This window comes from Saccopteryx bilineata, chromosome 1 (assembly GCF_036850765.1).
Source record: "Saccopteryx bilineata isolate mSacBil1 chromosome 1, mSacBil1_pri_phased_curated, whole genome shotgun sequence".
NCBI classification, from domain to species: Eukaryota; Metazoa; Chordata; class Mammalia; order Chiroptera; family Emballonuridae; genus Saccopteryx; species Saccopteryx bilineata.
Window position 1 is genome coordinate 398,401,150 of NC_089490.1, and position 22,007 is coordinate 398,423,156.

The 22,007-nt window shown below is 49.9% G+C and overlaps 1 protein-coding gene across 2 annotated transcripts; it reads left to right on the top strand.

Moving 5' to 3' along the window:
* Positions 1–4,043: 4,043 nt before the first annotated feature.
* Positions 4,044–11,534, top strand: LOC136318844 (phospholipase A and acyltransferase 4-like). Of its 2 annotated transcripts, none has more exons than XM_066251816.1 (4): positions 4,044–4,141; positions 6,431–6,539; positions 7,059–7,327; positions 8,624–11,534. In XM_066251816.1, exons 1-4 carry the CDS (start codon positions 4,130–4,132, stop codon positions 8,720–8,722), a joined length of 489 nt encoding a protein of 162 aa, XP_066107913.1. In that variant the 5' UTR covers positions 4,044–4,129; the 3' UTR covers positions 8,723–11,534. The 2 variants fall into 2 exon arrangements, with proteins under 2 accessions (XP_066107913.1, XP_066107912.1); XM_066251815.1 differs by lacking the exon at positions 4,044–4,141 and adding an exon at positions 4,275–4,439.
* The last annotated feature ends 10,473 nt before the right edge of the window (positions 11,535–22,007 follow it).

The window sequence follows — 22,007 nt, forward strand, 5'->3', positions numbered from 1 at the left end:
CATGAGTCACTCTGCTTCTGGTTTGATTCCTAGCAGGTAGCTCTCCCGGAAATGAATCCCAGCTCTTTTCCTGCGTGCCTCGTGTGTGGTATCAGATACGGCAGGAGCCCTATCCTACCACTGACCCCTCACCCTGCAGGCTGCCAGGCGCCTGCTTCTGTCACAAACAGCCTTCCTCAGACAGTCGCCCCCAGGAGAGAGTCCTCATCCATGGGGCCACTATGGATACTGCTACTTTGGCCCTGGGGAGCAGGGGACACTTTCCACTTGCTCGCCATCTCAAAGATGTAAGAAGCTGGATTCCGCATGGCCATAGTGCAGCAAATCAGGGCCTGAAGCTCCGGGATACCGGGGAGGAAAACAAGAAGTGAGTGACTTCCTGATGCCATGACGTAATGTGACTACGCTCTAGTCCCAGGCCCAAGTTAGTTCATGTATTTACAGAGCCCGAATAGTGGCCTCTGGTTGCTCCTGAATTGTCCCCCGTCAATGGCTCAACTCACCTTCCACAAGGGGCTGCTCTGACATGGCAGCTTACTGGGGGCCCCAGCCCCAGATCACGTGGCCACACAGAGTAGAGGGCCTCCTCTCGACAGTGTGACTCTCTTCCCTGACACCTTAGCTGGCCCACGATCAATTTGTTCTCAATGCACCTAAATGTGACTGCCATTTCCTTGACGGAAACGCTGGGCCTTCCCATGAGCGTTGTCTGTTCTCTGTAACTAGGTCCAAGCTCTCAGCTCTCCGGGGACTCCTCCTTAGTGGCACTTACCATACCCCAACTGAATTTATCATGTGCTTTTGTGACAAATACGTAGTTTCCCTATGAGAAGTGTCACTCTAACTGCCAGTCTCACGACCCCTTTCCTTCACCGTTGTCAGCCCAGATCTCCCATAATATCTTACATATAAGGTATCACTTCTAAAACAATGAGGAGGGCCTAATTAATGTATATTTGCGTGTAAAATTTTAAAAAGAATATACCCCACTACCAGGAATGAAGATGTAACTCGCTGTTGACGTAGCAAATGTGTGAGCTGATGATACCTGTGTGTCAGAAAGGGGTGCCGACCTGCGGTCTGGAATCTAAGGGTTTCCAATTGGAATTATGATGCCTATGTGCAGACTAGAATATCGAGTGTAGACCAGAGAGCTACGGCATGGGAGCTGGGATCTCCCCATAGAGCTGAGCCCCTGGAAGGAATAAGCCTGTAGCACAACGGAAAAGAAGATGAGAAACTGCCTGGAGCTCTGGGTGTGAAACTGAAAATGTCTCTCATGAGATACTGTGAAGCTAAGCCGTTCGGATGTGTAAGTGGTAAGTCTGAAGTGCTGCTGCCCCCGGAGGAGCCCCGGTAGACTAACTGAAGCCCTCAGTCATTTGCAGCTATAAACGCAGGGCACACCTGGCTTGCTCAGGAGCAACAGCCCTAGCAGCAATGGGCCCTAGACACGCTCAGTGGGGGAGCGGTAGCTAATGAGTTTAGAATAAGACAGTGTTCCGGAACCGGTATGTGTATGGGTGTACGCACACATTTCTCCGGAGTGTACGTCCAGTAGTACAATCGCCCTGTCATGCAGCCGAGGAGTGTGTGTTGAGCTCCAGCATATGCAGCCAAACAATTTTCGAAAGTGGCTAAACCCATTTACTCTCTCCCTTCCAGGAATTTAAGTGAATAACTAACTCTCTTGTCCACTCCTACAACGCCTCCCTGCTCCTCCATGTCGCTACCCTGGTCAAGGCAGCTTTGTGATTTGGAAATTTTTCAGTTTTTCACTCACTTTGTTCCAGCCCCCTGAAAATGACAAACCTCCTACTGTCGTCATCCCAGGCCACTCAATCTGAGACCAGGGGTCCCCTTCCCATTGCCCTATTCCATGTCAATGTCCAGCAGCTGACGTTGACCCTGAAAGTTCACTCTGATTCCACTTCCGCATCCAGATCTCACCTGTGACTTGGTCAGGGCAGCCAGTTCCTGATCATGTGACTCCATGGTTTTCTGACCAGCACCCTGCCCCCTGTCCCTAACACTCCACCTGTCCCTAGTCTCCCCAGGACCCACTGTGGCTTTCCCAAGAGGCCCATGTGCCCCTGAAATCCCTCTGGCCTGAGAGCACAATCATGCCCTTGGGCACTTAACTGGCCCATCATGCCAGCCCTTCCTCACCCTCCTCTCCCTCCCAGGGCCGGTCCCCGAACCCTCTCGCTCCCAGGACCCCGTCCCGTGGGCTGACTGAAGGACTTGCCGGTCCCCTCACCACAAAGCTCGCTGTCACTCTGCTCCTCTGCACAACCGCTTCTCTCTGCCCCCAGCACCTTCCCCACACCCGCTCCCTCCCCCATCAGACAGACATCCCCCTCTGAGGAGCTGCCCTGACCCCCAGCCAGGCTCAGCTGCCACTCTCGGGTCCCCAGTCCCTGGGACCTCCCCACTCCCCGCATGGGTCCTGTCCCTCTGCAGTTCCCTGTGTCTGTCTGCACCCCTCTGGGCTGTGAACTCCAGGCAGTGGGGGATCCTGTGTGCTCAGCCCTCCCTCCCTGCATCTCCACAATGGGGACAGAGGTGTGGGGAAAAGCTTAGCTTTGAAAAGATCTTAGTATTAAAAGGATGGCTAAGGCTTAGTCTTAAAACTAAGACTTTAGGCTATAAGGACTTTTCCAGCTTACAGCCTGTCTCCCACACCCAATGCACACAATAAGCGAGCAAACATATACATCATATTTACACTTATTTCACCAACACTCACTCCATAAGAAACAGAAAGCTCATGTCTCTTCAAGCTGTAAAAAAACGCAAGAACTACTCAGGTGCGGATCCAACCCAGCAGCAGAGGCCTTGAGACAGAAATAAGTCAGGAAGGTGAGCTGAGAGCCACGCCCCCCATGCCAAGCCACAGGGGGAGCAGCTGAGGGGAGAGGCACCGCCCTCAGCTGCAGAATCCAGGTGACAACTTTAACCTGAAGACAGGCCTCAGGAGCCACAGTTCAGTGACCCAGCAGCTCCCGGGGGCCGGCGATGTCCAGAGTGACAGCCCCTCCTGGAGCTCCGGGTCCACAGATCCACGGGCTCTTGGCTGACAAAGGTGAAGCCCTCACTCTTAAGCAGGTAGTGACAGAGACGAGGGCGGGGGGCCGGCAATGGGAGAAAGTGACACTCCTTGAAAGAGACAGACCTTGCAGCTCATTATGTTCTCTGTCCATCCTGAACCTGACCTAACGCAGGGAGGTGAGCAGTTAGAGACCCCTCTACCCCTTTCACAGGGAGGCTCACTTGGAAAAAGACTGGGCCGTGCTCAGAATGCCATCCTGCCCCTGGGGCCAGAGGAGCCAATGGGCATTGGAGCACTGTGTCTGCAGCCCTGTCTGCTCTAGGGCATTGGAGTCAGGGGGCAATGTTGGGGGAGGTGCCATTGCTGAGTCCCCCATGCACATAAGAGCTTTCTGATGGGGGTGGGGGCACTGCCCACGTACTCAAGTTTGCTGCACTCTCTTCCAGTCCCCAGTGAGGCCTGCACCCCCTTTTCCCTGCAGGTCCCATAGGAACCAGTCTGAGTGTCTGAGAACTGGTCCCGGCCTCTCTGCAGCCTTCCAGTGAAGCCGTGTGACACAGGACGGAAGTGAGTGCACCTTATGTGTTGGTTGTTTAGCCATTTAGTTAAATTCAGTTTCTCACAGCCACGAGCCTCCTGAGGACCTGAGCCCCTGGCCCCATGGCCAGGCCCCCCCTCTGAAGGCTCTCCCCGTGGAGTCCAGCACACTCCCTCTCAGCTCTTTGGGTCTGGGACTCTCTGGAGCTGGTACAGGACAAGGTCCTGTGTGGGCCTTGGGGGTTGGCAGCTCTGTGTCTCTGATGCCTGCCCTTAGGGGTCGGAGCCCCTGTCTGAGGACAGGGACACATTATGTGGCTTCCCTCTTACTCTGACTGCTTCCAGGTGGCTTTCCGCCCCAGGAAGATGGGAAATCATTTATCTGTCCACTTAGTTAAATATTGAGCCTCCCTGTAAAACCTACTTAGTATTAATTCAGTCATTTCTTCCTGGAACTTAAAGGAAACTGAAAGTGAAACTCCAGACTTGGGTATAAAGGCTGTCCCACCAGGAGCACAACACCACACACCACACATCGCCATGGCCTCCTCGGTAAGTCCTCTGGGTCTTCCTGGGAAGGAAGGGGAGGCAGCTTCCTCCTGTAAAGGCCTCAGTCTGTGTTCCCGGCCTGTTACCCCCAGAGCTCGTCTGCGGAAGGCTCAGGGGAACTGCATGTTGTTTAAAAGTCTCCTTTGCTGCAGGGCTGGGAGGTCTTCAGGGAGAGTGAGCCTCCTCTCTGTCTGGGACAGTGCGGGGAGCCCCTGGTGAGGGATATGTGGGTGTCAGGGCTGTGCCTGCCGGAATGGGACAGAAGCACGAGTGTGGGCTGATGGTGACTGGGACAAGAAAAGTGAGTCCGGCTGTGGCCTCAGCTGCTGCAGGGGTTCCGTGAGTCCTCAGCCCGGTCTGTTCTCGCTTCTCTTTCCTCCGAACATTTGTTCTGCCTGATAACCTGCATTCTAATTCCAGCGCTCTGACTCGGACAGCTTTACTCCCATCATCCCTGCTGTTCGGACTCACACGAGTCCCCGGAGGGGTGGCATCCTGTTGTGCAGTTGACAGGAGGCAGTTGGACAGGTGCTCTTACTGCAAATGGGGCAATTCTGGGAAGGGCGCCACCCATTCTGGAGCGGGTCCATCTGCATCCCTGCTCCTGGGGAAGGCTTTATTGCTGCCAATCAAAATCAGGCTCTGTTGCCTACGGAACCATTTTACCCAGACTGGGCCCAAGCTCACATTTCATCTGCCTCAGGGAACTGTGAACAGTGAGCCTGACCTTGCCTTAATTAGACTTTGAGTTTCAGAGTGAAAGATCCCCTCACTCTCCCCAAGAGGAAGACCAGCTCTGGGCCTGCCCCGCCCTGGCTGACTGAGAGGAGGAGGGGGGGGGGGCGTCCTGGTCCCGCTGACCCTCCAGCCCCCTCCTTACTCAGTCCCTGTCCTCCTGCTCCAAGCCAGGCCCCTGTCCCCATCGTGGAGATGCAGGGAGGGAAGGCTGAGCAGACAGGATCCCCCTGCCTTGAGCTCACAGCCCAGAGGGGGTGCAGACAGACACAGGGAACTGCAGTGGGACAGGACCAATGAGGGGAGAGGAGGAGGTCCTGGGGGCTGGGGACCAGAGAGTGGCAGCAGAGCCGGGCTGGGGATCAGGGCAGCTCCTCAGAGGGGGGTGTCTGTCTGATGGGGGAGAGAGCGGGTGTGGGGAAGGTGCTGGGGGCAGTGAGAAGCGGTTGTGCAGAGGAGCAGAGTGACAGTGAGCTGTGTGGTGAGGGGCAGGTAAGTCCCTCTCCCTCTCTGAGGTCAGTCCCCCACCTGAGTAAATGGCGCTGCTCCCCCTGGGCTGTGGGAGGCTTGCATTTGTGAAAAGTGCCAGCAGCGCCCTCTGCTGTCAATCTGTCAGTACCCCACCCCCACCCTGCCTCCACCCATCCCCTGCAGGAACCCGGGAAGCCTCACAAGAGCCCCCTTGCAGCCTCAAGGCCCTTTAAGAAGCTGTCAGATCCTGTCTACATGTGGCCATCTCCAATAGTGTGGGTCCAGGGATGAGGGATATGGCGTAGAGTGTGAGGAAGTGACTGTTGTGACCAAGGACAGCCCGGGGAAAGACATGACGGAAACATGAGGGTCAGTGTGTGAAAGGTAGTGAAGCTGAAAACTCACCTGACCTGTGTGGCTGGCGATGGGCCTGGGGCCCCGCCTCACGGAAAGGGTTTTACACGTGGGCTGTTGTGTCAACAACCTCTGGACACGCACACACTACACCTGCACATGCCCGTCGGCATCCTAGCATGTGTGCACGTACATACTACACACACAGCGTGCATATGCACAGCACACACACACACATGCATGACATGCACACACTGGGCAAACCTCACCCTCCCAGTGCACAAGCTCATGCTCCAGGCTTCCAGCCCTCAGAACAGAGTCCAGACTTCTAGTACCCGGAGGGCAACCTCCACCAGCTGCAGAGGGCGGGCTCTCCCCCAGGGGCATCCCTGCCTTCCCTCCCCTCTGCCCCCCATTCCCAGGCTGGTGCTTCAGCCTTTCTGTCTCTCAGCTCCAATGGCCCTTCTTTTCCCTCTGATACTTGATTCCTCAGCCCATTTCCTCTACCTCTTTGACTTTCTCAATTTCCTCTTATGGATTAAAAACTGTTTAATAAAAATACAAAAGCTACAGCAGGCTGAGGACTGCACAGCGCCCTGAGCTCTGCCCCTCCAACACACTGTCAGTAAGTGATGAACGCCAGCAAGGGGGTCCCCAGGCCGAGCTGCCGCTCCCCAACCAGGGTCTGCTGTTCCGGAAACCGGTCCACATCTTCCTGGATTTCTCTTGCAGGATCGTGCAGAACCCGAGCGTGGAGACCTGATTGAGATTTTCCGCATTGGCTACTCGCACTGGGCCATCTATGTGGGAGATGGATACGTGGTCCATCTGGCTCCTCCAAGTAAGGACTGCTGACAGTGTAATTGTCACAAGATTTTTAACACAATGAGAACAATTTAAAGCCAAACGCCTCCTGAGCTGTGGTGGCGCAGTGAATAAAGTGTTCACCTGGAGCGCTCAAGTCACTGTTTCAAAACCCGGGCTTGCCTGATGAAAGCACATATGGGACTTGATCGGTCCTGCTCCTCCCCCTACCCTTCCCTCTCTCTCTCCTCTCTCTCTAAAAATGAATAAATAAAATCTAGAAAAAGAAAAAGCAATAAAGATAGGTGATCCAGACAATGTATTCAGATAATGGAACACACTGAGAGTCACTGACTGTCACAACATTACTAACATAAAAAATATTCACAGCTTGGTAAGTGAACAGACAAAATCTGAGAATCCTCCAATCACATTTGTGGAGCAACAGACACTGAGCTCAATAGTGGATTGCCTTTGTCCTTCTTTCTTGTCTGGCTCCTCCTTTCCCTCCCTCGCCCTGCCCTGCAGTTCCTGATGCTCCTGTCTCTGATTGCAGGTGAGTACCCTGGAGCCGGCTCCTCCAGCCTCTTCTCCGTTCTGAGCAACACAGGGGTGGTGAAAAGGGAGCTCCTGACCAAGGTGGTGGGGGGCTGCGTCTACCGGATCAACAACTACTTGGACCACAAGAACAAACCACTACCAGTGAACAAGATTATCAGTTCAGCAAAGGAGATGATTGGTAAGAAGATGGAGTACAGTGTATTCTCCAGGAACTGTGAGCACTTTGTCACCGATCTGAGATATGGCAAACCCCAAAGCCAGCAGGTACGGTCCTCTCTGGGGAGCTCCCTCTCCTTCCTGGAGGTCTGCTTGGGGTGGGGGTGACTGTGATATGCACAAAGAGGGAGAAATTGTCCTGAATGACGCAAAAGTAGGATCTCATCGCTGGCTGGGAGCCAGGATGTCAGACAGCAAATCTCGGATCTGCTTCAAATCCACTGAGTGTCTTTAAACAGGTCATTCCCTCTCTGGGCCTCAGTTTCCCCATGTGCAGAAGGAGGGGATGATTGGAGGACCTCTGGGACTCTCCAGATATGTAACTTGAGGATTTAGAGCCTCCAGGAAGACCCTTAAAGGCAGCTCCCGATGCCCTGTGGGTGCCCAGGGACAGACTGGCCAACCCGGGACCACGACAGGTCTGCTGAGGCCCAGCGAGCACTCAGGCAGGACCCGCTCCGGGTCTGCGGGCCTGTGTAAGAGCTCAGGACACTGTCCTGTAGGACCTGGGCCCAGCTTCCACCCTCCCCCGGCTCCGCTCCCGAGTGTGTCGTCCCCACACAGCTAGGAAGAGGCAGAAGCGGGATTCGAACCCCAGTGTCCCACTCTCTCTGCTGTGCTACTGGACGGTCAGGGCTCAGGCCGAGGGCGTGGGTGGTCGGGCAGAGAGAGGAGGGGAGGACAGCAGAGCCGTGTGGGGAGGGACGTGAAGGATGTGACGCTGAGGTGGGATGTTCCAGGTGGCCCGTCAGACACTCAGGTGGACAGGCTGAGGAGCAGCTGCACGTATGAGTCCGGGGCTCTGAGCTGGGGCTGGAGACAGAAGCTTCCAGGCTGCACCTGTGACCAGCACTCAGTGCACAGGGAAGCTGTGACCATGGTTGCCCACAGTCTCCCCTCAGCTTCTTCTACAGCCGCCCTGGGCAGGGGGGTGGAGGCTACTGCCATCCAGACCACAGACCCAGTCCCAGTTTTAACCCCAGAGCTCTGGACCCAGGGACCCAGGCATGAACCCTCCTCCTTGTCCCCACAAGTCAGGACAATGGCCTCCCCCAGGAAGCTCTCCCCGAAGCATTCCAGCAGCCCACCTGCCCGTTGTCAGGACAGCCTCAGACAAACCCACCACTGAGAAGTGGTTGCACCTGTGTTTCCCAGGGAAGGGGCCATGGGGACATGGCCAGCCCTCTGTGGGGGAGGACTCTGGGAGGGCAGCAGGAGGGAGGAAGAGGACAGACAGGTTCTGGGGCAGGGGACAGAAAGTGTGTGCAACCTCCAGCCCCTCGGGAGGGAGGAAGGACCCGCCTGGACTTGCTGTTGACTCTGACACGAACTGCTCACTTTCAGGTAGAAAATTTCATGGTGGGAGCAGGTGTGACTAGTGCACTTGGCGCTCTGGCTGTTGTTGGGTATGCTATCGCGAAGCACCGATCCCAAACCCAGTGACAGCCTGCGGGAGCCACAGAACCCTCCGCAGCAGCAGCTTCGAGACGACTCCCACAGCCCCTCCGTCTCCCTGACCTCGTCCCGGGCTCCCTGCAGCTCTGTCTCTCACTCTCCCCTCACCACGGCTGAAGGATGGACTCAGGGGACCAAGACTGAGGAAGCAATAACTGTGTCTGTCCCTTCAGGAAGGAAGTCCACTGTCTCTGTACCTCTAAACCAGAAAGTAAAAAAGTCAGCGCCTGTCAGGGACACTGTAAAGCCAGAAACCAAGGCCAGGGCCAGAGCCACCATCAGAGCAGCCCAGCCCATGCAGGTTCGCATTGGATTCGGACAGTCGGTAAAGAAACCATGGAGCCAAAAACTGGTGGGCCATAGCCTTTAATCCTAGCTTGCACCCGGCGGGGAAGTAAAAATACACACTGGGCTCCAAAACCCAGTCACACTCAGTGCTCACAAAGCCACTGACTTATCCGAGTTTCCTAGAATCAAAGGTTTCTAGCTCACCAGCCTTATTCTCCTCAGTTCCCCATCTCCTTCCTTATCCCAGATACAAACTCTACACAAACTGGCATCTCACTCAGCACTCCCCATCTTGGCTACTTCTCCTGGCCTCCTCCACGTGGCCTTTCTCTGCTCTCCTCTGCTCTCTCCTCTGCTGAAAATCTCAGGAACCAAGTGAGCAAACTCCCGCTCCTTCCCTATTTTATAGTGTAGAAATCCAAACTCTTAATCCAATATACAAAATAGGGAAGTCTCTAATACAGTCACTTCTCTGAGGCATGATTGGATTGTACTGCCCTACATCAAAAAGGGTGGGAAAGGCTTAATCCCAAAACCAAGCCTCAGGCTACAACAATTCTCAACACACATTAATATCACCTGGGCGATGGCCTCCTCGTGGGCAGCGTAATCTTTAACAAAGTGAGCATAATACATTTTATCTGCCCAACATACACCCAGCAATTTCGAGTTGCTGGGAGAAGCTCCGGCCTCTCAGAGTCTCAGTTCATCTTCTCTGAGATGGGGCTGTGATCCACTTCACGGGGACATCGTGAGGACCAGATAGGATGATGGCTGGATTTCCCCCATACCTGCCTGGTCCGTAGCGGTGCTCAGTGGTTTGTCTACATTGTGCTGTGCAGACCGACCATTGTCATCAGACATCATTCATTTTACTCTCAGGCTGCAAAGCCCCCAAACACTTCACCGTCATCCCGGGTAGTCCCATCGGCTGGCACTCGAATCCCCTGACGAGTCTAAACACCTCCCAGCGTCTTCCAATGACCTCCTTCAGTCGGCCCTCTCCTGTAGAAAGACTCCTTTTTCTTCTTAAACTCCCAAGTCTAGTCCTCACCTGTTGGGAGCTGATCCACAACTGCTGGCTGACAAGGTCACAGCAGGAGAAGACCCACAACTGCTGGCTGACAAGGTCACAGCAGAAGAAGACCCACAACTGCTGGCTGACAAGGTCACAGCAGAAGATCAAAAAACTGCTGATTGACAAAGTCACAGCAGAGAAGACCAATGGCTGCTGGTTGACAAAGTCACTGCAGTGAAGACCAATGGCTGCGGGGTGACAAAGTCACCACAAAGGATAGGCATAACGATACTTCCCCCTTTGACTTTTTGAATTAATCTGGCCTTATATCCCCCCTTTTCTGGGTGTGTGCTATTAATTATGGCACAGGGATAATAGTACCGCGCTTTCCCTGTAGATTCGTAGGGATTTCTTTGGAAATGAGACAGAGGGTGTGAGTTCCACAGAAAAGCCTGTAAGCCCCTTGAACTGGGCTCATAGGCATAAGAGGCTGGCTATGATATCCCTCGTAAAGGGTTAAGTCTGTAGGAGAATTCCTTCTTAATCATGTTAAAAAGAATAAATTGTGACTTAGGAGGTAGTGGCTGTGCACAAAGCACCCTTCCGCCTTCACTTAACATTTTTTCCTCCCTAGCCTTTTCATGTGATAAGTAAAGAAACATTCCTTTCTTCCTGCTTATTTGATCTGCAAATAGTGGTATATTCTGAGAAGAATAGAGTCAAAACTTAACTAGTGTTTAAATATAAATAAGTAATATTTGACTAGACAATAGTATCTTAGATAAGGTATAGTAGAATGGCCCATTGTGTGGCCTAGGATGAGAGCGTAGTCAGCAAGAAAATAATGTTTTACTAAGAGAATTGTCTTTTGACTAAAGGCAATTGCTAGGCTTTCTCAATGAGATGTTCTCATGAAATTTATATGCTTTCCAAAATTCTGTAATAATGAGAAAAATGTAGGAAGTAATAACAGTTAATGTCTTGTGTTGCTGCTGGGCTATCTTGCAAGTGCACTCTGCATATCTTTGGGTGAAAGCTATTCTTAATGTTATGTTAATTTCTTTAGAGGCAAGCCTTTCAGAATCTTGTAGGACACTGCATAAACTCAAGGCCATTTACCTGAGCAATCGGTGGTCCATTGTTAGTAGTCTGCTAAATCTCTCTCTGCCCCTTAACTCACAACAGACTAATACTTTAAAAGCTTTTACTGATGCTGTTATTCAAGTTATTTTGAATAATTTGCTACCTGATTTGTGACTCATAGATGTAAATTAACTGTTATCTGAAAACATGTAAACATAGTGAAACAAAAGCAATAATTAACACCATGTGATTGTAACTCAGTGTGTGTATAAAAAGGGAGCTATACTAGCATTGAGCAGAGATGCCTGGCAGTAAATGCTAACCGGAGAATAAAGAGAAAGAAAAGAATTCGGCTCTCTCACTCGATTTTCCCCGACGCCGTTTCCTCCTGTGGGACCCCTGGATCCCCCCCGGGGCTAGACCCCGGCACTCACCCTCTGTGACTACCAGACGGTATTGTACTATCTCTCGGTGCCCACTTGTCATGGTTCAAATGCCCAGGAGTTAAATGCTGAAAATCAGCCTCCTCCACTTTTAGGGCAGTGAAACTTCTCTGTATGACATAGTAATGATGGCTCCATGACATTATAACTTGTCCAAACTCACTGAATATACAACACTAAGGGGACCCTAAGGTCAACTAAGGACTTTGAGTTATCATGATGTGTCAATGCAGATTCATCAATTGTGACAAAAATATACCCTCCGTGTGAGACGTTGTAATGGGGAAAGCTACGTGTGAGTGGGCATCACGGATTATATGTGAAATCTCTCTAAGTTTTCCTCAATTTTTCTGTGAAAATACTCTCAATAAATTACAACTTTAAAAAAGTTAACCATCTGAGAATATCTCTCCATTACTTCCAAGGGCGCTACAGGTGGTTTCTCAGAAGGTCACTCCCCATGTTCTCTTGTTCATGTGGCCTCTGCCACCAGTGACCCTACTGAATGGCCACTTCTTCTGTTCTTTCGCTGTGGTCATCCTCAGAGTTACTAAGACTGACTTGAGAATCAGGACGTCACTCTCCCCGGGGCTGTGCTATCCCAGCATGAGAAAGTTAAGGAGTCCCTTCATCCCCTCAGTGCTGCAGGTCCCTGGCGGAGATGTCATAGGACACCAGGAAGATGAGGGCTCCTGGAGGGCCAAAGATCAAAGAATAAAACTTGTACTCGTTACTACCAAGAAGGGCCCTGATCAGACTACCAGGCTGAAAAGTCAGCCTCTATGTGGAGTTCCAGAAGGGGCCATGCTTGCCTTGCTCTCTGGCTACCTCTGGAAAGGGGGACACTTTCATGCTTCTAACACTCTGAAGTTCTACAAACTGGAGTGTCAAATTGGGACTCAGAATTTAGGAGAGGTGTGAGCTCCAGCATCTAACTCTGGGCAACCAATCTCCACTGGGACACAACCCAGGCTACCAGCAGCCTCGGAGGAACCTGTCAGTACAAGCTCTGCCCCCCCCCCCCCGGGGGCCCTGCAGCAGGGGTGCAAACCAATGAGTTCAGCTCTCCCACAATCCCCTTGGAATAAAACTGCCTGTGCACTCAGGTTTATGCCATGTGACTAGCCCTTCAGTAAGAGCTGATTGAGCCAGCAAGATCACCTGACCCAATACCAGCTAATCGTTTGGCTGACCTAGGATGTGTTGAGCTGAGCCAACTAGGTCTCTTCTTCTTATAAGGGCACTAATTCCATCATGCTCTCGTTCTGACTCTCAAAACCTCCACATGACCTCTTCTAAATCTAATTAAATCAAAAAGAAATCTAAAGCAAGAAAGGACTCTTCTGTATATAGGTTTATCTGAAAAAGCCTAGAAATATACATTTTTGAAGCCTGAGTCTTTTTATATTTTCTGAAGCTGGAAATGGGGAGAGACAGTCAGACAGACTCCCGCATGCGCCCGACCGGGATCCACCCGGCACGCCCACCAGGGGCGATGCTCTGCCCCTCCGGGGGGTCGCTCTGTCGCAACCAGAGCCACTCCAGTGCCTGGGGCAGAGGCCAAGGAGCCATCCCCAGCGCCCGGGCCATCTTTGCTCCAATGGAGCCTCGGCTGTGGGAGGGGAAGAGACAGACAGAGAGGAAGGAGAGGGGGAGGAGTGGAGAAGCAAATGGGCGCTTCTCCTGTGTGCCCTGGCCAAGAATCGAACCCAGGACTTCTGCACGCCAGGCCGACTCTCTACCACTGAGCCAACCTGCCAGGGCCTAAGCCTGAGTCTTTTTAGATGGGTGGAAAGTCAGGGAATCTTTTTTGGGAATATGCTTAGAAATATAAAGTACAAATGACATTTTAGCTTAAATCCATTACATCTCCTTCTAACTAGTCAATTAAATAAGTCATTGCCATGAACCAGTGCAGGTAGTCATTCCAGATCCTGAGGGAGAATGGTGCGGAAAATAGACTCACCGAGAATAGAGGATGGGATCGGGAGGCCTCTGCAATGCTGATGGCAAGATCAGAGAGAGCGAGCCCCCCGCCCCCGTCTTTGCTTTATTATATAGCATAGACAATTAAAGCCTTTAAGCCAATATATAAATAGGGAAGGCTCTGATCAAAGCCACTCATCTGAGGCCTAAATGAAATCCTCATAAGAGTGCACCATCCTACAACATGCAACAGTCAAGAGCAGGGGTCCCCAAACTACGGCCCACGGGCCACATGCGGCCCCCTGAGGCCATTTATCCGGCCCCCACCGCACTTCCGGAAGGGGCACCTCTTTCATTGGTGGTCAGTGAGAGAGCACAGGATGCATCCTGTGTGCTGTATGTGGTGGCGCCACAAAGCGCAGCGATGCGGGACGCACGTGTCAGGGCTCTGGAAGTGTGTCATATCACTTGTTACGGCTAGCATTGACAAATATGGAACCAGACACTGACCATCTCATTAGCCAAAAGCAGGCCCATAGTTCCCATTGAAATACTGGTCAGTTTGTTGATTTAAATTTACCTGTTCTTTATTTTAAATATTGTATTTGTTCCTGTTTTGTTTTTTTACTTTAAGATAAGATATGTGCAGTGTGCTTAGGGATTTGTTCATAGTTTTTTTATAGTCCGGCCCTCCCAACAGTCTGAGGGACAGTGAACTGGCCCCCTGTGTAAAAAGTTTGGAGACCCCTGGTCAAGAGTGTGGGGAAAAGCTTAGTGTTGAAAAGATTTAGTATTAAAAGATCTTAGTATTAAAAGATCTTAGTATTAAAAGATCTTAGTGTTTAGAGATCTCATCATCAAAAGAGTGGGAAAGTCTCAGTCCCAAACCAAAGCCCAGGCTATAACAACCCTGCCAGCCCACTGCCCGTTACCCACATATGTCCCCTTTATATATTTTTTAAATTTAGCTCATATGCTGGGATTTGCACTCATCTGATTTCCCAGATTCTAATACAGAGGCAGATAGAAAAAATGTGGAATAAACAGAAAATTAGCATAGCCAATGTTAACAGATACCAAAACAAGTGCCTTATTACATTACAGAGATCAAAGTCTTTAAGCAAATTCTTAGCCAATATAACAGGATCTATAATAAAGTATTTGCTGTTTTGAATGTCCTTAACATGTTCACTAAGTCCATGCTGACACATCACTATTCCACATTCCCTGCAAATGCAACCCAACCCCAGTTCAGTCCATTGAGAGCTGTCACAAGGAGCAGGAATACAGGAAACACATCCAGAAAAAGTCCGCATGGCACTGAAACTGTTGCCACACTTCTACACTCTGCAGCTAGCCTCCAAGTCCAATGACCACTGCTTCTAGCACATTAAGCTTTTGTCTGAAGCATAAAGTCAGTTCTGGGTTCCTGGCTATGGTTCAGGTAAACTGGAAGGGCCATCCGCAAGCATGTGTGGAGATTGAGCCCCTGTTCTCTACAGCCTGGAGAGATGAGACCAGGGAGCCCCTTCCTGGAGTTTTGCAGCTGTGGAAGTGCTGAGGAGAACCTTGGGATTCACTATGCTGGGTGGTAGAGGTAAATTTGTAACAGAAGTGAGCAAAAAGAATAAAGAGAACACTAAATTAGGAGTGGGTCCCAACCTAAAATAGGCATGGGGCATTGAGGCAGGAGGAATAAAGGAGACACTATATATTAAACAAAGCAGCAGAAAATAGGACTATCAACACCCACAACAGAGATGTTCAAGGGATGCATAAAAACCCGAATATTCAGGAAAGGCATAGTAAGTGACCCTCGTGTCCATAAGAAATGAGATCAATTTACCTACTACTTGGATGAAATAGTCTAGGCTCGTCCACAGTGACATAAGATGGGGCCGATATCCCTGGGCACATTTAGCCTTCAGTGGAAAGTCCCAGCAGGCTGGGCAAGGTCAGGTCACAGGTGGCTGGAGTAGGGCTGGAAGAGACTGAACCCTCTCTTAGAGGAGCAAGGGGGCAGCCTACCTTCCAGTGTCCCTTCTTCACAGCAAAGGCATGGCCCTGGTGGAGGGCCGAGAAGCTTGGCTGGCTTTAGCTCAATGACCTTCCTTTCCACTCTTGAAGCAGGTCCCTGATGGGGCATTGGAGCCTCTAAGGGCGTATGCCAAGAGCTGGTATTTTGCTTGATTTCTTTTGGGGCTTTGTCTGCCTTTTCTGTTCCTCTTGGTCATTATAGACCTTATAAGCCATGCTCAGAAGACCTCGCTGAGGGTTTTGGGGGTCCTCATCTGTGTATATAAACATTTTTGTATTATCTGAAGCTATTTGGAAAAAGACAAAACAGCATTATTAGCTGGATAACAGGTTTGACAGAGAAAGGGATGAGAGCATAGTAAAAGAATCCTTATACAATTGCTGTTGTGAAGTGAGTCTCTCATTCAGAATCATGGTGTCTTACAAACGTTCAGGATTTCACCAAGGAGGTTCATGAGACCTAGGAAGAACACACACATATCCTTGGCCCCATAGGAGAACACAGTTTGGCCCTTGCCAGATTCCTGTAAGCAGGTCCTTCCATTGCACTTCAGGAAAGGGTCTCCTTATTGGATTCCAGAGTCTCTCAGCTGCTGAATGACCCTGTATATCAGTATTCGAAAAATTTAAAATAAAAGAGCATGAAAAAGAAGATTTGCAGGAGTTCGAGGGTATAGTTTCCTTTTCTTAATTTTTTCTAATTGGTTTTTAAGTGGTTTTTTGTGTGCACGCTCTACAATGCCTTGACCCTGGGAATTGTAAGGAATTCCTGTCTTTAGGTCAAGTGCAAAAGTCTGACAAAATGTAGTAAATGCTTTTCCTACATATGCAGGAGCATTGTCAGTTTTAACCAGTTTAGGAAGTCCAATAATAGAAAATGCATACAAACAATGAGCTATAACATGCTTAGCAGCCTCTCCTGTTCTGTCAGAGGTTACTATAAATCCAGAATAAGTATCCACTGTAACGTGGACAAAGGACTGTTTGTCAAATAAAGGTATATGAGTAATATCTATTTGCCAAAGTTGTCCTGGTAGGGGTCCTCAAGGGTTAACTTCAAACGCGGGGACAAATTGTAGTATAGGGCACCTTGGACAGAATTTAAAAATCTGCCGTGCTGCTTCCCGAGAAAGTTGAAACTGTTTATGCAGGGCTGCAGCATTCTGGTGATGAATAGTATGAGACTGAATTGCTTGATCTGTCATGGTTGCTTTAATAATTTTCTTTTGAGTAGCTTGATCAACAAGGCATTCTCTTGTGCTAAAGCTCCAGGGAGCATGGAGTGAGCCTGAATATGTCCTATAAAACATGGAGCTCTATGTTGACATACAAGTCTTTGAAGAAGGAGAAACTGCTGAAATAGCTCCTCATCAGCAGTTGTCCCTAAGACAGCAGTCTCTATAGTGGAAACACCATAAGTAAATATTTGCTGTCTGTATACAGATTAAAGGGGGGACATCGCAAATGCTGAAGAGCTATGATAACGGCATGAAATTTTACTCTTTGAGCTGATTTTAAGGCAACTGTTTCAGTATAAACTTGTCCATCAATTATTAAGCCTGTGATTCCTGAGCTGGATCTGTTGTAAGGTACCAAAAATCTGAAAATTGATTCTGATATTCTGGGAGGAAAGGTCAGGCTTTCCTATCAGGCTTTCCTGTCCTGTCCCTCCTTTACAAACGGGAGGGAGAACAATGTAGAAGTTTCTGTCTTGCAAGAACAGTGGGTCATTCAGTTTCAAATCTAAAATAAAGGTTAACCTAGAAACTTCTCTTTCAATAGGAGGCAGAATTTACATACCACCTTGCATTGATTGTAGTTCCTCCTGCTCCCTGGAATCTTGAGGGTAAAATACCTCTAGGCTAGTGAGGGAAGATGAACCCTGAAAGATTTGTAAACATCTTTGTGTGACCTTGAAAGTCTTAGTGTTTCTGTGTATCCCCTAAACAAATGTTTCCAGCTTGTACCAGGACACCATGCTTCCCCCCCCTCCCGCACGTATGTGATCAAGTGTATATAAGCATCCCTTGAACTATTTTTGGGACTGCAGGATTTGGGCCTGATGCCACGTGTCAGCCATATGCGGCCGGCATATTTAATAAATCTCCTCCTCTAATAAAACTATTCAAAATTCATCTGGACTGGGTGTCTCTATGTGAACTCGATGAAATGAGGTACAGTGCCTTTCAGAATCTGGGGTGCAGTACTTTATAACAGACCCATCAGTAAAGACTGTAGGTGCTTCAGGAATGGCCTCATTACCAATTGTCTTAGGAAAGACAAATGTAAATGTAATAATTAATGAAATTACAATTATTTTATCAGCTGGGTAGTGAGGATCACTTTAGCCTGTAAAATTTACAAAAGCAATTTGCTGTTTTGTGAAAGTTTTCCAGAGCCATTGTTGTTGATCTTTTGAAAAAGGAACAACAATAATCTGAGGCTCAAAATCTATAAGCTGTAAAAGTCCCATACGCCTCTTGATAATCAAGGACCAGACAAGACCAAAATACGGAGACTTTCTTAGGAGTAACAGCTAAATGCATCCATTCAGTGGGACCTGAAACTTGCCACAATAGTCTCTTTGAAGTGTAGCTCAAGGGACAAATTAGTAAGGCAATTGGTTCTTCAGGATTTACGTGTTTTATGTGCTTGCTGCAAGGCCTTTTCTACAAGCTGTAAAGCTTGCTGTCCTCCAGCTCTAAGTTGCTGAGGGGAAGCCGGTTCAGCCAAACCTTTAAGAATATCAAAAAGTGGCTTCAGTTCCCTGGTAGTTAATTTCAAGGAAGGTCTAAACCAATCAATGTCTCTTAATAATTTCTGGAAATTATTTAAAGTTTGCAAATGATCCGCCCTGATTTCTAATTTTTGTAGACGAATTTATTGTCCCTCAATAATTTGTCCTAAATAAGAGAAAGGCAAAGATTGCTGTACCTTTTCAGGAGCTATATAAAGTCCTAATTCTTTCAAAGAATATTCTAGTTGTTGCAAAATGGTCAGCACAGCGTCTTTATCTGGATGAGCAATAAGAATATCATCCATATAATGAATTATGTATGCCTTAAGGTGCTGCCTTCATACTGGAGAGACAGCTTGAGCAATGTATTTTTGGCACAAGGTAGGACTGTTACCATACCTTGAGGCAAAACTCTCCACTGGTTTCACTACATGGGAGCCTGGAAATTAAGTGAAGGAACACAATGCAAAATGCTTGCAATCATGAGGGCTTAAAGGAATAGTAAAAAAGCAATCCTTCAAGTCAATAATTACAATGTGTAAATTCCATGGAATGGCAGTAGGAGAAGGGAGACCTAGCTAGAGAGGTCCCATAATTTCCATAGTCTTATTTATTGCTCTCAAATCTTGTAACAGCCTCTGTAAGGTTGGTGGATAATGAGGGATGGTCACGTGGGGAACCCAGGCCCAAGAACTTTGGCTAGGACCGCCCACAACCAAGAACGCCAAAAGAAACTTTTTAGGAGTCCTTGGGAAAAAAGTGACTGACTGTCAGCCAGTGAGATTTCTCTAGTCATATTAACCCGACTTCCCTAGAAGACCCCTTTAAATTTGCCCACATGGTCTCTCCATGTGCGATTTTCCTAACCTCCATCTCCCAGGCCAGTGAATCTTGTCCAAGAAACGGTCTGTACTGAATAAAGCCTTTGCTCTTCCACACCTTGTGTCTCCGGCCCCCTTCCTTCCTTCTGAGCGGGGGTGGGAAGTACATTACATTTTGGTGCCGAAAACCTGGGAGGAGTTTGAAGTCTGCCAGGACCGCTCCTTTCCCCATCCCCTCCGAGAGAGAACCAGGATCTCCGACCTTCCACCCTCTACGGCTCACGGTGTGGTAAGTTCCCAACCTCCAGCCTCTCCCTGCCTCAGTTCTTTCCTCCGAGAATCCCTGTCCGAAATCACAGCTGCGTCAGGGACTTCTTTCCATTCCGATTGAGTGTGGCCCATGGAGACGTCCAGAGCACACCCACTTTACCTTATTCGTCCGTCCGTGGCTAGAGCTTGAGTTTTAGGATGCTAATAGTCATCTCTGACCATTCCGAGAACTGAGGGTGACCGTGGGGGCAAAGGGATCTGAACCTGACTCTAAAACACCTCTGGGGTGCCTTATCCGGAATCTCTCAAACATTGACCCTTCCCTAAAAAAGAAGAAACTAATCTTCTTCTGCAGTGTAGCCTGGCCACAATATCCACTGGATAACCAGACTAGGTGGCCTCAGGAAGGGACTTTCGATTTTAACATTCTTACTGATTTATGGAACTATTGCCAGAAGGCTGGAAAGTGGTCAGAAATCCCTTATATTCAGGGGTTTTGGCATCTGCATTCTCGTCCTAAACTCTGTGCTGGTTGTTCTACAATGCACATCCTCTTGGTCAGAGAAACTTCAGCTAAACCCTCCACTCCAGATCTCTCCTCCTTTGCCGACTCCCCCGAGGAACTCTCTTCCCCTCCTGCAAGACTCCCTCGGTCCCACCGGACTCCTCCCCCCTCTTCGCTAGATCCCACTTCCCCACCTGGAAATGATGCTCTCTCTCTCTCCTCTCCAGTCAGCGCTCACACCCGATCCCACTCCAGGCCACAAGAGGAAGCCAACCTCCTATGCCCTCTCTGCGAGGTGGCCGGAGCAGAAGGAGCTGTTCGGGTTCATGTGCCTTTCTCCCTCTCTGATCTGTCTGCAATCGAAAAGCGCTTGGGCTCTTACTCTTCTAATCCTACCAACTATACCAAGGAATTCCAGTATCTCACTCAGGCATATGACCTCACTCGGCATGATCTCTATATTATTATGTTTCTACCCTTACCCCCGATGAGCTGTCTGGGACCGAATCCAAACAGCGGCCCGAGCTCATGCTGATAAGGTCCACGCCTCAAACCCTCAAATGCCGGTGGGCCCAGAGGTGGTCCCTGACAGGGACCCCAACTGGAATTACCAGACGGAACAAACAGGTAGGAGACGACGAGACCAAGTGATTGAATGTCTTGTAGCTGGCATGCAGGATGCAGCACAAAAGGTATTTAACTATGACAAATTAAGGGAAATTACTCAGGGACCTGAGGAAAATCCGGCTCTCTTCTTAAATCGCCTCACTGACGCTATGGTCCTCCACACTCGTTTAGACCCTACCACCAATGCTGGGGCCACTGTATTAGCCACTCACTTTATTTCCCAATCAGCCCCGGACATTCGGAGGAAACTTAAAAAGGCAGAAGAGGGCCCCCAGACCCCTATCCAAGACCTGATGAACATGGCATTTAAGGTTTTTAACAGTCGAGAGGAACAGGCCGAGGCTGAATGCCGGGCCCACATGCAGCAGAAGTTATCACTCCAAACCCAGGCTCTTGTGGCAGCCCTAAGGCTGACAGAGCAACAAGGGCAAGGCACAGAGGGTGCTCGACCTAGGTCCGGGCCGCCAAGAGGATCCCCACCAGCAGCTTGCTTTAAGTGTGGCAAGGAGGGTCATTGGTCCCGGCAGTGCCCCTGCCCGAGGCCGCCCACTAAGCCCTGCCCTGACTGCAAGCAGCCCGGTCACTGGCGGAGCGATTGTCCCCTTTTGGCAGCAGGCTCTTTCTCGACGTCTCTACATGGAGGACAGGCCACTCAGATGGGAGGCCAAGCCAGCCAGGCAGGGCCATCGTTTGAATTCCTAGGCCTCGCGGACAACTGATGCGGCCCAGACTCGGAGACCCCCATTGCTCTCTCTGAGCCAAGGGTGATGCTACAGGTAGCGGGTAAGTCCATCTCATTTCTTGTGGACACGGGGGCTACCTTCTCTGTTTTGCCTTCATACTCTGGACTTCTAGTTCCCTCACAGGTCTCGGTTATGGGAGTGGATGGGACCCCTACTTCTCCTCTTCGCACACCACCCCAGACATGCAGTTTGGACGGAATCCCCTTTTCACACTCGTTCTTAGTCATGCCATCGTGCCCTGTACCCCTCCTGGGTCGGGACATTCTACACAGTCTCGGAGCCACTATCCAGCTGACAGCATCTTCCCACCTACTCCTACCACTCCTGCTGAAGGCTCTCCCACTACCTCAGGTCACCCTAACCCGGTCACACCCCTATTCCACCAGATGTTGTCAACTCTCAGGTCTGGGACACTTCTACCCCTGTGGTAGCAGCCCACCACCCACCTGTACACGTCCGCTTAAAGAATCCCTCCCAATTTCCATCTAGGCCCCAATTCCCTATTTCAGCAAGTCAACATCAGGGCCTTAAACCAATAATTACCTGCCTCTTAAACCAAGGCTTACTCATCCCCATGGACTCTCCCTGCAATACCCCCATCCTTCCTGTTTGAAAACCTTCAGGAGCCTATCGCCTCATCCAAGACTTACGCCTAATCAACGAGGCAGTAGTTCCCCTCCATCCAGTGGTCCCTAATCCTTACACATTACTGTCACACATTCCCTCAGACACCACTCACTTCACGGTCCTAGATCTCAAGGATGCCTTCTTTACC